This window comes from Gouania willdenowi, chromosome 17 (genome assembly GCF_900634775.1).
Source record: "Gouania willdenowi chromosome 17, fGouWil2.1, whole genome shotgun sequence".
Taxonomy (NCBI): domain Eukaryota; kingdom Metazoa; phylum Chordata; class Actinopteri; order Blenniiformes; family Gobiesocidae; genus Gouania; species Gouania willdenowi.
In genome coordinates this window covers 24,930,685-24,946,192 of record NC_041060.1, presented here as the reverse complement: position 1 = coordinate 24,946,192, position 15,508 = coordinate 24,930,685, and the positions used below count along the sequence as shown (strand labels likewise).

Genomic DNA, 15,508 nt, shown 5'->3' with positions numbered 1-15,508 from the left:
TGGGCGTGTCTATAGACGGGACACTGACCTCCTCCTCCCCGCACGGTGATGTAGGGCCAGAGGATGGCCCACCCTCCTCCCACCCACTCCGTAGCCGAGCTCATGCTGCTTTATAAACACGAGACAGAGCGTGGGGGCAGGGCGTTCACCGGTACATACATAGACTGTAGAAAATACACACATAGCACTGCGCGAAGGACGTTGAAATGCTCACCTTTGTGGGCGTGTCTGATTACATGTCAATCACGGCAGAGAGCTTCCTGGAGGAGCGGCTTCTCCAGCTCAGTGCCGCATCAAATTCGTCATCAAAGTGAGAACGCATCATCAAATTGGAGCGAGGTGTTTGGGCTCACCCTGCAGTAAATAAGGAACAAATCACCCTCTAACGATTTAGGGAATCAATGAAGAAAACACTTTAGGCATGTGTATGAGGCCCTAATAACACTTTTATGATGTTTAAAGCACAGAAAAGTTGATTTAGCCTAACTTGGGCCCTTTAAATGGTCCGTGATGAGTCGCTTGAACATAGTCAAATTTTTTGCTCGCGTCATCACTCCAGTGACGTGACGACCGGGCAATAGTATGTGTCTGCTGCGCCGGAGGCAGCACTGATCGAGCTGCACACTTCTACAGCGCAACTTGTACTTGCAGTTTACGGATAAGTTCACTCGTAATATATTTAGGATTTAAAAAGCTTATTCAAAGAGTACACTTTTATTTTGTCCCCAGTAAGTTTGTCTACAGGACCAGAGACTTCACTTTTAGCACCAGAGTATTCCACACAAAGTAGTACTTATACTTATATTAATTCACCCAAATATTACAAAATTATAACATACCGATACTGGTTGCTGAAAGTGGCATTTAGACAAATTGTGTAATTATCATGTAAAAAAATAATGGAATCATATGTACAGTAATAGCCTTTGTGGAGTGTATATTTTAAACAGGACAGTTTGAAATACTGGAAATGCACAAGCTCTGGAGGCAGGTATTGATTTATTTTGTACAATAATAAATAAAAAATAAAAGCTGAGCTAACAAAAGTGATATTGTTTGTGTGAATCCTTCTGTCTATAAAACGTACTGTAAACATGCGACCGTAGACAAAGTGTACAGCCCTCTCAGTGCAGCTTCAGGCTCTGCAGACATATCCTTATCTGACGTGGGGAGAAACTCATTGGTGATTGGATGTCACGACACGGCGTCATTCGAAGTTGCTTGAAAAGTTCACAATTTTTAACTTTGAGTGACATCCACCGACTTAAATCGCAAGATTGAGTTGCTGGAATTGCGCAAATCGCGTCGCATCGCTTGAAGGGAGGTCGCTTGACCTCAAGTCATTTACGTTGATTATAAATGTAATCTAGTTGCATTCGGTGTGAACGCACGTTAAACTAAACTCCAGCGTGGGTCTATGATGGAAATTAAAAAACTGCCTTGATTGTGGCTTGATCTATGCTATGCTAACACCTACTCAATACTCACTATACCCCTCTATTCACTATTCTCTCAATCCTACCTACACGCCACAGATTGCTGAGTCCACAGGTGCTAGTTTTTATAGAATGGGTGGGGCTAACAGTGCTAGTTCGTGAAGTGAAGCAGCTCTGATGCCCTCTGGCTGAGGCACAAAAATGCTGAGCTCGGCGTTCTGCTTCTACGTCAGAAGCGTGACCCGTCTGACTGGTTGTTGCCTCGAGTTCAGGCAAGGGTTGGATCTGACATAGTTTCACTTCCGCATTTGGCTCAGACCACACCCCTTTCATTGGGCTGGGGTCTTCCTGATTGGCCTTTACTGCACGTCCACTCTTGTTGCTTGATCTAGTGGTTATACTTGTCTTTTGTCTGAGTTCATGGTTTTATGAAACACTAAAAATCCAACCTGTTCTAATACATCTTGGAGGTGATTGCATTAGTAAACGTACAAATATGAATCAAATCACCAGTGATTGACATGTAGTTGTTTAACTGGAAAGATGAAAAACGTCTCCTCCACTTCTTTTTAAGGGATTTTTCTGATAGTTTGTGCCTCAGTCATTTCATATTCCTTACAAACGCCATCGTTAGCCTCTTTTCAGTTGAGGGAAATGGAAACTTGAAGATTTTTCCCTCCTATGGAAATATTTGCATTTAATGTGTTATGGAATGTAGGAGTGTGACAATATCTCGATACGACGATGTATTGCGATATTTCTTCACACGATCGATTATCGATATAAAATATATATGTTTTTTTTTTTAATTTAAGGTTTTATTTTATTATTTTCAAAACCTTTTCTACTTTTTCACTAAAATGTGCTGGTAGGTCTTCACAGAAATTGTGTCACTGTTTGTTGAAGGAACCAATATATTGTTTACTGGAATATTGCACTATAATGGTGTCACTGGTAAGAAAGACTCTATTTTTTGTTTACAGAAAGTGCTTTTGGAGATAGTTATTTGTTTATATTGGTATGTTGACACTTATTTAAAGAAATGTTGCACTAAAATAGTGTCACTGTTCATAGGACACTTTTTCAATTTATTGTCTTTCAGAGATATGAAATAAAATTTTTATTTTTTCACTTAATCTTTTTTTTCTAATGTCATAAATTCTGACCAATAAATCAATAATTGTTATCGTGAGCTTTGTATCGCGTATCGTGAGGTACCCAGAGGTTCCCACCCCTAGTAGAAAGTGCATATTTGTTATTTTGTATATTTTAGTAGTAATTTTCAGTTTGTTTAGTATTTTTAATGTTTTTGTTGTCTTTGTTTATATTTTCGGAAATTTGTGTCTTTTTGCTTAAGTTGGATTTTGAGTTTGTTTTGTATTTTTGTAGTTATTGTGTCTTTATGGTCAGTTTTTAAAGTTGGCTTTGTAATTTTGAGTCAATTATTATAAATGTTATCATTTCATGTCATTTTTGAGTCCTGTTGTGGTGTTTCATAATAAAGATGAGAACTGCCACAAATGTCTTGAGTCTGAACAGCTGCTGTTTTGTATTCCATTAAACGGCGTCATGTTGATAGCATTTTCTAGGTGACGGATAAGGAAATTTGAAGATGAATCTTTGTGTTCCACATATTTCAAAAGGCAAAGGATTGCTTTTTGCTGGTTTTTTTTTTTTTGTCAATATGTTTATTTTTGGTGGCTTTTTTGAGGTTGTTTATGTTTTATTATTCTTGTTTTAATCTAATCTTGATGTGGTTTTAGAGGACAGTTTGTGTATTTGTGTTATTTTGTGTGTTGGTTATTTTGTTGGGCATCTTTCCAGGTGAGGGATAAGAAAACTTGAACATGGCTTTTCTCTTCCATGTATTGCTGGTGGTGAATGTGTCATATTCCTCTGAGGCTGGGAAAGAACTCCATTCTAGCCCCACATGTTTGGGTTAGCTTAGCGCAGTGGCTAGGCAAGGTGAATTGTTGATTTTTTGACCTCCAACATGGATATTTTCCCTAAAGACTACTTATCTTTAACTCCAACAGGTTTAATCTGCTTGGCTGCAAATCCACATACATCTTAGTGCTTACTGATCTGGACTCATGGACCATTTTTGTTTTCTCTGCAGGCGTTTAAGGAGATGCTGTATGCTGCTCAGGACCAGGCTCCATCCATCGAAGGTACCTGCACTGACACACACTCGCAGACTGACACACACACAGTGTAAGCTAGGATGACCTCTGAGCTGATCAGAGACAAGTAGATACTCCTTTGTTTGTCCATAGATGAGGAAACTCACCACCATTACCACAAATCTCCCTCGCCATTGTTCAACTCGTGTACATTTTTACTTCCATTGTTTGTGTTATTACATCACCACCATCATCATCATCATCATCATCAGTGTTGTATTTAGTCATCAGCCTTTGGGAATATCCCAGTAAAGAAGCAAAGCCAGTGCTGTTGATTGCAGCTCATTTGTTATACCATGCTGCTGAGTATGGAGGGGCTTCATCATGTGAAGGAGCTGCTTTGTTCTCTTCTGTTTTTTCTGCTGCTTGTCCGAGTCCTGGTCGCTGTGGCAAAATCCTCTGGTTCTCCTCCCAGCTGGACATGCCCAGCGTGTACCTGTATCTGTGTTTTTCCTTGTTTTTGTAGCCCAGTTTGCGTATCCCTGCTCGTGTGTGTGTGTGCGTGCGCGCGTGCGTGCGCTGTCCTATTACAACCTAACAGTCCGGTCATGGTTTCCCATCATGTTGCATTCTCTGACCCTCAGACATCTCTAAATCCAGCTCAGACGGCACATGTTCTCCTGTGACTCAGTGAATAAAAGCACCTGGCTGAAATCACACACACTTATTTTCTTCGATCTATTTTCACCAAAGCACACTGGACTGTACTTCCTCCTCCTGATGCTCCATGTGAAAGACAGAGTCAATGTGTTTCACTGCAAAATCACCCACATTGTGTCGTGCAATATTCGTCCTCCTTTAGTGTCAGACATCCTGTATTTATCATGAATTTGTTATATAAGCCTTGCTCCTGTGTTTGCAGAATAAAACGGTTCCTTTAACGTTGAAAGGTAAAGAATCTGCCCCTTTAACTGAGGGAATGCAGTGCAATGCCGTCCCTATGCTCTAACTACTGTTTGAGTGTGCATGTATGTTTGTGTGTGTGCATGTGGGTGGCTTACACAGTGAGGAGGTGCTGAAGTTCACAGTTAAAAACATCAATTGTCAAATGGAAAGTATAGGCTTTTCCAGACACAGACGTGCCATAATGAGGATAATGATCGTATTTATGAGGCTGAAAAGGAGCCGAATCAGGCAGGAAAGGGTTAAAGGGATTACTGCAGTCTGACTATGGATGTTTGTGTTAAAAAAAAAAAATCAGCCACTTTCAAACCAACCCAATCCCTGAGTCTGCACTGTGTGCCCGCACCCTCATCTGCCTGTTGTAGTGATAACAGCACACACCGCTTCACCATCCATGGTCAGATTCACTGTGATACCTACTATAGCGCAGAGGTTCTCAGCATGCGGGTCTGGAACCAAAAGGGGACCACACACCTGTTTTAATGGTTTTACAATTACATAAAATGTAACTAAATATCCTGGCTCTTATTTTGAAGGATTGAGTTTTGTACTGGGGTCCCATCAATTCATCGATTTTATGTTTTCTTCAGTAAAAAAAGATGATTCTGGTCCAAAGTCCCACACAAGCACTTTTATTATCAACATTTGAACCACTTCAGTCCACGTGTCTCAAAGGGACAGCACATGTGAGTGAGTTGAGCTTGTCTTGGTCCTGGGGCAGGAGCCTGGACAGACTTCAAGGTCTGGGTTACTTCAGGGTCATTCCATGTCATTTCAACACATTTTCAGGACATCCCATCCCACATACTTTGGTTTCACAAGATTCTGAAATGTTTGTTCCTTAGTAATTCAAATGGCACATATTTGTAGTTTGATCGGATGTATGCTTTTTGAGATATGGACAATTTAGTGAAGGCGGGGTGTGTTCATTTTTGTGGGTCCTTATTTTTCTTCCATTTTCAGCTTCCAATATCTCAGGAATGACACCACATAGGAAACTGAATTTTGGCGCAGTAAAACAGCTCCACCTATTCTCTCAGAATATACAAAAATATATTCTATAAATCCTATCTGGTGGAAATGCCAGCTTCTCAAAATTGGAAAAAAGTTTGTTGGGGTTTCAGGCTCCTCCAACATGTTTTGGCCTTCAGTAAACAACTTAGCATATGCATCAGCTCCCTGTAATTTGATCAGCTTTGAGCTTTGTACATAGACTGTTCAATTCACTCGTGGTTAGTCACATGGGTCTTGGGTGACAGTCTCTTGAATTCCAAAAAATACTTTTTTCACTCGCCCATAACTGCATGTGGGAATGTAAGAAAAAAAATGTGATCTCCGTTTTAATTTATAGTATAAAGGTTACTCTGTCTTGAAAAACTTCTGAATTTTGAGACTGAAGTGCGCAAGTTATTTGTGAAATGACATGGAATGACCCTTCAATAATACTCATAATGAAACAAATACACAAAAAAAAAGCTCTCTAAATGATGAGGTAAAACTTTTTCTGATGCACATCGGACACGCATAGACACACACTTGCTGTTCGTTTGCGTCCCCATGTTGTCTGTGTAAAGCTGTGAGTGTGGGCGGGGCAGTGTGCTCTGAGGAAATGAGGCGGTGGAGAGTAGTTTGTGTCAGAGGGAGACAGGGAGGAAACGGGGAAAGAATCATCTCTGAGAAATAAAACTATCGATAGAAACCAAACTGTCTAATTCTATAGCACGAGAACATCTGGATATGTTTCGCCCATTCCTTGTATAGCAATGTATACATGTACATGTTGAATGAAGAATGCTGGAGCAGCTGGAAGAGCTTGCATGATAAATATAATATCCTGTCTATTTCCTCCCATCACAGTCACAGATGACGACACGGTCAAGAGGTATTTCGCCAAGTTTGAGGAGAAGTTTTTCCAGACATGTGAGAAAGAGCTGGCCAAAATCAACACTTTCTACTCAGGTATTACACACACAAACACACGCACTTACACACGGAGGTCGGTGTGAACTAATTTAGATAGTATAGAAAGATTTAGATGCGAGAAATACCCAGATGTATACTGTATCGGGACATTTTTAAGGTATGCACAGTGAGCACACTAGTCATACTCAACTGCCCCATGATCCATTGTGATTTTTAATTTAAAAATCAAACATCCCCTTTTCAAAACAAAAGCATGTTTTCTTGTCTTCCATTAGTTTTTAATCCTTTTGTAAATAGGACTCTTGTTTTGAAGTTAACCAGAAGTTTGTCAGTAGCACAATGGCGTGTCTCCGAAATGTCGGCATGAAATGTGTTTCTACGCGTTGTATGGATCAAATGACCACATGTTATTCTACTTGGTCACTTTCTCACTTAAAATGCTTTCAGGACTTTCAAATGTGGTGAATCAATGGAGATATTTAGCCTCAATGTGCTTCTGGTTTTCACCGTTGTAGGTTCCGAATGTATCTTGGGAACGGTCCATCCTAATAATCCTACCCATGCTTTTAGTAGATAGTAGACAGTATATACTCATTGTGTTTGTAGTGCATAGTACAGATCAGGGTAGGGGTAAATTCCATTTTTCAGTTACAATTACATTTTCAATTTCTCATGTTCAATTACAATTCAATTATGATTATAGGACCTAGCATTTTTTCTAATTACAATTAAATTGCAATTATTTTTACCTTCAGAAAAATCAATTACAAGTCATTTCTATTACTGAACCTGAAACAAATAACCTAATAAAAGTTAACCTTCCTCGTGTGTGCGCTTTCTGTTAGCATCTCTTATGATAACGTGTCCTAAATCAGCTGTAAAATACACTAAAACCAAATATCTATCATCTAGTTTCTTTCCTATCTGTTTGTTACCTTGTTAGGCTTCATAATCAATGAAAATATAGGTTCTAATATTTATGGTGTGGGCGTCTGAGCCTTTTTTGTGTCGGTATACCCCAAGATTTATATCTTTTTTTTCCCGATTACAACAGCAACAGTTTTTTTTTAAAATTACAATTACAATTATAATTATGCCATAATTGTAATTAATTATCAAACATGCGATTACAATTTTAATTGACCCCGACCCTGGAACATAGTATACCATTTCAAACAGTGTCTGCCTTTTACTGCTACGTTACAGTAAAATCGTGATGTCATTTCCTTCTCTTCACACCCTGGAGGGTTATTAAGTGTCATGTGTGTTGAAGTCACGCCATTAGAGATGGCTCTAACACGTGTTTCCTCTCTACAGAAAAGCTAGCCGAGGCTCAGCGGCGGTTCGCGACGCTACAGAACGAGCTGCAGTCCTCATTGGACGCGCAGAGGGAGAGCTCGGCCAACGGGCGCGGCCTACGACGCAGGAAAACGGTGTTCGCTCTGTCGCAGCAGGAGCGATGCAAGCACAGGAACATCAAGGACCTCCAGCTGGCCTTCTCAGAGTTCTACCTCAGCCTGATTCTGCTGCAGAACTACCAGGTGAAAGTTCTCCCATATTGTAGCCAGAGGACACATCATGCTCTAATAACCTGTAGATCTGACATGGGCACCTGAAAAACACATAAAACAACAACAAAAACACACTGAAAGTCAAAGACTGCATAAACACACAAAATATACAAATTAATCTTCAAAAGGAATATACATACAAACCCTTTGTTCCTCACTGTATTAATGGTCAGATTGCTCATTATTCTAATTGCTGACGTGAATGTTGATATTGGGGCCCCCGGATCAGACATTAACATTTTTTATCCCTGCTGTGATATGATTTGCGAATTTTTTTGCTCTTAATAATATTTTCATAGTTTTCCTTTGGATTGAAATTGTATTCAGGTAAAAAGTAGCTCAATTACATAGTATTCAAAGTTAAAGTTACTAGTTACTTTCACCCCCCACGTATATTTTTGGTAATAAATCCTGTCACGGTTTCCTTGTGTAGAGTAAACATCTCGTGTATAAACTTAAAAAGGAAGAAACCAAATCTTGCACAGTTGGAATTTTATTTATTTTCCATAAAAGCATCTGTATAAAATAAAAGGTTTGTCAAAATGTACAATTTTTAAAAAAAATGTAAAATTCAATTCAAAATTTTTAAAATTGCCACATGCCATGTGGGTAACATTATTGGTAGAAACCCCAACCTGAACCCAAGAAAGTGGCTGGGCATTGATCAGAAATGGCACGATTAAGAACATGGATTATGTTCAATGTGAGACCATGAAACAGAAATAAAAAAAAAAACAATCACAAAAAATAAAATTTACTTTGTAATGGTTGGATTTAGAAATGTAAAGAATTACTTTATTTCTTTTAAAATGTATTTTAGTACAAGTAAAATTACTGATTTAGAAGTCTAAGTACAAGTACCCATAAAAGCAACTCTGTTACAGTAGTGTGAGTACTTGTAATCCATTACTTTCACCTCTGCTAATCAGTACACTCAGGGCCGGATTCACAAAAGGTTTAGGTGTATTAAAACGTGAACAAACGTCATATCCCCAGGGAATCAGGAGTACGCTGCTGCTGCACATTCCAGATCGCCCTCAATCCGTTCAGAGCCTTTCCTTCGAACGAATACTGCATGTATAGTAGGCGGATCTCACTAGGGGAGAAAAAAGGAGGAGGAGGAAATGCAAATAAATTAATGCAGTGGGCTCTATGGGATTCATGAAATCTGGAACTGTTTGCGGTGATTGTTTTTGTACAGAAAAATAGTACGACTAGGAAGTAGGTGCAGACACACACACACAGTTGACAAAAAACACAGCGGAGATGGAAAATGCTCCAGTTTATCTTTCTGTTACAAGAAAATAATTAAATTAAACAATAGTCAATAGGGATGTAACGATTAATCGTAAGGCTGTTAAAAATCGATTTGTAGGTATCGCGGTTCATATCGATTCTCTGAAAATTTAATCGCAGTACTTTTTTTAAACAGCAGAGGGCGCTATCTTTTTATCCTTCTCTTGTCCAGAAGCGTAGGCGGCGGGCGGAATCTCCTACTACTCTCTTTCTGGCCGCCTTCTACTCTTAAACATGTTCATAAATGATTCCCCTTTAGCACCGAAAGAATATCTGTAATGCTACGTGAATATCTGTAAAAGTCACATTTTTCTACTAGCTCTGTCTGCTAGGGCATAGCATCTCTTCTTCACTGCAAGAATATCTGCATGCCAGTCGATCACTGGGTTACCAGTGCCCTCTGCTGGTCCAAACAAATATCTGTAAATGCAGTGCAATTACTGTTTTTTTTAATTTATTTTTAGTTCAATTGCTTTGTTTTGAATAGTTTATCCAGGGATTCTTTTGACAATGAAAAATAAGAAGAAAATAGTACAGTATTTTCTAGTTTTTTTCCCAAAAAAAAAAAGGAATATTTTTCAGTCATCGTTTGTCTACAGTCCCATTTTGTAAAATAAATCCTGAGAGAATCGTATTGTGAACCCAGTATCGTGAATCGAATCGTATCGGGGGTTGAGTGAATCGTTCCATCCCTAATAGTCAATATTAACATCCACTGAAAGAGAAAATAAACTGTGTATGAGGGAGAGAGACAGCCGGATGCCTGCAGCCTGTGTGTTTCCGTGTGTGTGGTCACTCCGGTGCAGAGCCAGAGGATCCATGAATATGATCATGGATCGATGTCGCTTCGGACACAGCTCCAGTGATTTCCTGTCTTTCTCTCCGCGTTTTGACCGTCAAAATATTGTGTCGCATTGATGTCAGGCCAGAATCAGCTGATCAGAGACGCGTATTTACGCATGATAGTGAGGGCATATGTGAGTGTGTGGTGGTGACACATCATTACTCAGGAGCTCAGATGGTCAGTACATCATCTTCCAGATCATCTGCGAACTGATTGACAGACTGTTGCTGTATTAACTCAGATCAGTGACGTCAACGGATAAATTGGACAGTTAGTTAAAAAACTGACGATCTCCTGATCCAGTCTAAACTTTACACCTTTCTTAAGAGAAAAGTCTGAAGTCTGGTCTCAAAGTTGGGAGATATTTGAACGCTCTGCAGATCTACTGTACATACAGTACATTCCATACTTCAAGAGCTTCACTGGTGTTTTGCTGCCATCTGCTGTTCATTTCTGGGATTTTTTACTAATACAGTGCCCAGTGTTACTTTGATAAACAAGTTGTTTACGATGACACTTTAAAAGACAGCTACGCATTTCCTGTAAGGTCAATGCCTTTCTTTCTCCTTCTGCACAGAACCTAAACTTTACGGGTTTCCGGAAGATCCTCAAAAAGCATGACAAGATCCTGGAAACTTCGAGAGGAGCCGACTGGAGGGTGACGCACGTGGAGGTGGCTCCGTTTTACACCTGCAAGAAGATCACGCAGCTCATCTCTGAGACCGAGGTACACCCTTAGCAACAGGTGACTGAACGTCTGCATGATTAATAATACTGTCTGCCCCTAAAAAACACTTAAATCCATGACTTCAAATGGATATTTTATCTAAATCATCAAGGAGCTTATTTCACCATCATACATTAATGAAGGTCACTCGAAGTCTGGTACAGAGAAAACAAGAGAACTCTGGTCCTCTGTACAATGTGGGTCTCGGTTTCCCTCAAGCACATTGTGTGGTTTTTAATCTTGTGAGAAAGCAAACGGGACCAAATATAGGACTTTACATTGACGCACATTGTGATGGAGCAACTCCATCAGTGACAGGGCAGCGGTGGAAGACAGCAATCACACAGACTATCGCTGCGGCAACAGGCACACACACACACAACCCACCCAGCGCTCCAGCAGGCAGCACACACACAAACATCCATCCATCCATTTTCAGAGCCGCTTTGTCAGCACACAAACAAACACATGACACATATTTCCACACTTTCTTCCCTATTATTCATTTATTTCACCTCTCTCTCTTCCTCATACTGTTCACATGGCTGCACACCTGACTGCTCTGTTTAACCTGTGCATACATTCACATCTTCACACATTACACATCCTTACCGGTAAGTTACCGGTGACATGACGTCTCTGAGCGCTGACAGGTGTGAGACGGAGTGGCATCAGCTGTGTTAATGTAGCGCATTAACGCAGGTTGTCGGGTCATGTGATTATGGGTTATTTTGAATTATTATTAATGACGTTTCTTCGGAGGTTGTTTAAGGATTTTGTTTGGAAAACATAGGAAGATGGACCAAATCGCGACACACAGCATGCACATACTGTCGTCACGGCAACGAGCACACAGACACACACATGAACACACTCAGCGCTCCTCCGTTCTGAAGGAACACACAGACAGACACGTCACAAACATGACATGAATAAATAATATATATATGATATAATGATATAAATAACTTAAAAAAAACGATTAGGATGTAAGTACACGCCCAGGTTTTTGCTAACCTGCCACTAGGCGTTGCTTCTCGAGTAGTTAAGATACGCCCAGTCATAGCAGCCCCGCCCCCACAGCACTGTGCATTCACGCATGGAGCTGTCAATCAATTCTCGCTGAGGGCTGTGAGAGGAAAAAAACAGTCCTCATCTTTTATAGTAGGGGCGTGGCCAACAGTGACAATTAGTAACATTACTGTTTCAAAAACATTCATTAATCTAATCGTAGCCAGTAGCAAAACTCAATTGCAATAACCGGTGTTCAACCCTTAGAGGGCACTCTGATATTTTACAACTAGAAACTCCAAATTTAAATACTTGGTCTAAGATGCAAAAAGTGGGACTAGGATCATTAAACTACATTACCTCACATATATCATATATCATATATGTATTCAGCTGGTTTTAGTAGGGGTGAGTATTGGCAAGGATGTTGCATTTTGATACATATCATGATACGATATCGCGATTTGTCACAATATTCTACCCAGTTAATATCAAAATTAAACGTAGAGATGAAAAATCAAGTTGCTGTATATGTTCATCAGAAGTTATTGATCATTCAGAGGATAAATTGAGTTTAAACTATTTGCTTCAAAACATCCTATTTATTATTTATTATTAGTGTTTTTGCACATTTTCACTGAAATAAAGAAAATACAGTGTTACACACTGCCATCATAAAATAAAGTGCAACACGTTTATTTTCACTGAAACTACTGTGTAGAAGTCTCAAAGTAACCATGACAACATAATGACGGCATTGTAACAACTGTAAGTGAGAACATTAAGGATAAATCACCCTGAGTTACTGATAATGCACAAAAATAAGAAAAAATAATTTATCCTATTGTATCAGTTTAAACAATTTAAATTAAAAAAAAAAAAAAAAAAAAAATTAAATTGAAAAAAAATGGTTTAAAATCAGCACCCAAAAAAATCGCAATATATCGTGAAATTGATTTTTTTTCACACCCCTAGGTTTTAGGGTGTACTTATACTTTAAATATCAAGACTGAATGTGCATCGTAGCGGGTATAGGGGTTCTTTATTTCAGTGCACACAAAGTTCACCGCTCAGTAAGAAGCCACTATGCATTTACACTTTCACACACGGGATGGTGTTGCTGGCAGAAAAATCCAAATATTTAGCTCTGGATGACAAGTCGATTTCCCAACTGTGAATTTAACAAGTAGCAACTTCAATTCTGGTAAATTGTGCATAAGAAGACTTTTTAACACAAACCTTCCTACATCCAGTTGTAGTGCAGTGGACTGTGCTCAGTGTCTGTCGGAGCTCAGTTGACCAACAACACAACAGCAGTGATGTCACTGACCTTCCTCTGTGTGTTTCCCAGGCTTTGGTTACCACGGAGCTGGAAGGCGGAGACAGACAGAAGGCCATGAAAAGGCTGAGGGTGCCTCCACTGGGAGCCGCACAGGTCCGTCTTACACCTTCATATAAAAGATAAATGATGGAGCGATCTTAGGTTATACTCTAGTTGTGATGGAAATCTCTCCTGTGTGTGTGTGTGTGTGTGTGTGTGTGTGTGTGTGGTCAGCCTGCTCCTGCATGGACCACCTTCAGGGTCGGCCTTTACTGTGGAGTCTTCCTCGTGCTCGTTGTCACTGTGGTTATTGCAGGTGAGACATGTTTGAGCTTCTGACAATCTCTCTAAACACCTGAAGGATGAATTAAAGCTTTACACACTGCAGTCCTGTTAGAAAAGCCTCCTCAGCACATCAGTCACCTCCACTTAACGTATTTTTCGGACTATCAGGCGCACTTAAAATCCTTTAATTTTCTCAAAAATCGACAGTGCGCCTTATAATCAGATGCGCCTTATGTATGAAATTAACTACTGTGCTTCAACATACTGAACTGAAAAAGTGAGTGTATTGTTCTGTATTTTATGTGTTAAACCTGAACAATGTTGAGAGTTACTGTTAATGACTTGAATAAAGTTTGACTTATCTGACTATTTTATTTTGCTTAATGGGTCTTAATAATAATAATAATAACAAGCCGGTGCGCCTTATGCATGAAAATAGACCCAGTCAGACCCATTCATTGAGAGTGCGCCTTATAATACGGTACATTTACTTTAATTTGATTCAAAAAACAACAGTAAGTGTAGTGAATAAATGACAAGATAATAAATTCAATTAGAGAAAAATGTAATAAAAAATAAATCATTACATTAAATAAAAGTTAAATACAAATTAAAGAATAAAAATCTAATGATTAACAATAAAATATGATTTTGTAGTCAATGATGGGTTAAACAGATTCACACGATTTAAAAAGCACAGAAATGACCAAAGATTTACATTGCGAAAAATGCCTTGGAATAAGCATAAAACTACTGTATGTATTTGACACTGCCCCCTACAGGGAGGTGAGGTACTGCCTTTTCCTTTCTGTAATATTTAATTGCAGATTTTACAACATTTGACAAACAATGACTACATATGTAGAAAAGCTTTATTTGTCATTTCAAACACCATGGACTGATGACATAAAAAAAACGTTAAATAGTTTAAGAAATGGAGTACAAAGGGTACATGAAACAAACATGTTTGAATGAAATAAATATAAGATATTAAGTAATATATGAATAAATAAACCATTTCTATTATTAGTTTAAATATGGTAATTACATTTTTTTTAATTCTTGTTATATTTAATCTATACTTGCATCAGGTGTTCCCTTGTTACTGAACAAAATTTCCTTGTAACAAAGTCAATATAAATTAATTAATAATTATAATAAATTTTAGACATGTTTTGACACATAGCAGCGCTGGCTTAGTAGCGTCAAAGGGTAAAGGGGCGGGGCTACATTATGCTGGGCAAATAAACCAATTGAAAGAACAAGTGAGTGAAATGTGTTTACTTTAACATGTATTACTTACTGTTTGGATGTAAGAGACAGATCATCAGTCTGCATGTACCAGCCAAGCATCTATTGTTGTCTGCTGACTCCTCCCTCTCTCTGTCTCCGCCTCTCAGGAGCGGTGTTGATTCCCAGTTCAGACATTTGGCCGATCATTCGGATTTACAGAGGAGGCTTCCTGCTCATAGAGTTCCTCTTCCTCTTAGGTACTAGTATCTGTCATTTCAAGGGTTGATCTTTGATGTCAGGCTAAAATGGTTTGTGTTTCCATTAAAATAATGGAGTGACATGAGTTTTTGCCCTCTGCTCTGTCTTACAGGCATCAACACATACGGATGGAGGCAGGCGGGAGTCAACCATGTGCTTATATTTGAACTGAACCCCAGAAACAACCTGTCCCACCAACATCTGTTTGAGGTCAGACAGAGAGACAGACACCGGTTCACAGAGATACATTCATAGACAACACAAATGGGAAGAAACACATACTGCAACAGATAGATATAGACTAATGGAGATGGGTGGACAGGCAAAGACTGATGTCTGCCACACACACACCACAACGTTCAGACAGACTGATAGAAACTGATAAACACTAATGGACGCATACAGGTGGACTCATACGAACAAGCAAGACAGACAGACACTGACTGACAGAAAGACCAACAGGCACTGATGAACACTAAAAATTGTTACCACACAGACATGCTCATACAGACGCAGA

The 15,508-nt window shown here is 39.2% G+C and overlaps 1 protein-coding gene across 1 annotated transcript in view; it reads left to right on the top strand.

Moving 5' to 3' along the window:
- Nucleotides 1–15,508, top strand: part of LOC114478714 (xenotropic and polytropic retrovirus receptor 1 homolog) — a 40,468-nt gene that overhangs the window by 13,682 nt on the left and 11,278 nt on the right. Inside the window, exons 2-9 of the mRNA XM_028471885.1 lie at nucleotides 3,556–3,607; nucleotides 6,380–6,481; nucleotides 7,763–7,986; nucleotides 10,734–10,883; nucleotides 13,246–13,329; nucleotides 13,450–13,531; nucleotides 14,901–14,990; nucleotides 15,104–15,201. Of these exons, the coding sequence (XP_028327686.1) occupies nucleotides 3,556–3,607; nucleotides 6,380–6,481; nucleotides 7,763–7,986; nucleotides 10,734–10,883; nucleotides 13,246–13,329; nucleotides 13,450–13,531; nucleotides 14,901–14,990; nucleotides 15,104–15,201 (882 nt within the window). The remainder of the gene's footprint in view (nucleotides 1–3,555; nucleotides 3,608–6,379; nucleotides 6,482–7,762; nucleotides 7,987–10,733; nucleotides 10,884–13,245; nucleotides 13,330–13,449; nucleotides 13,532–14,900; nucleotides 14,991–15,103; nucleotides 15,202–15,508) is intronic.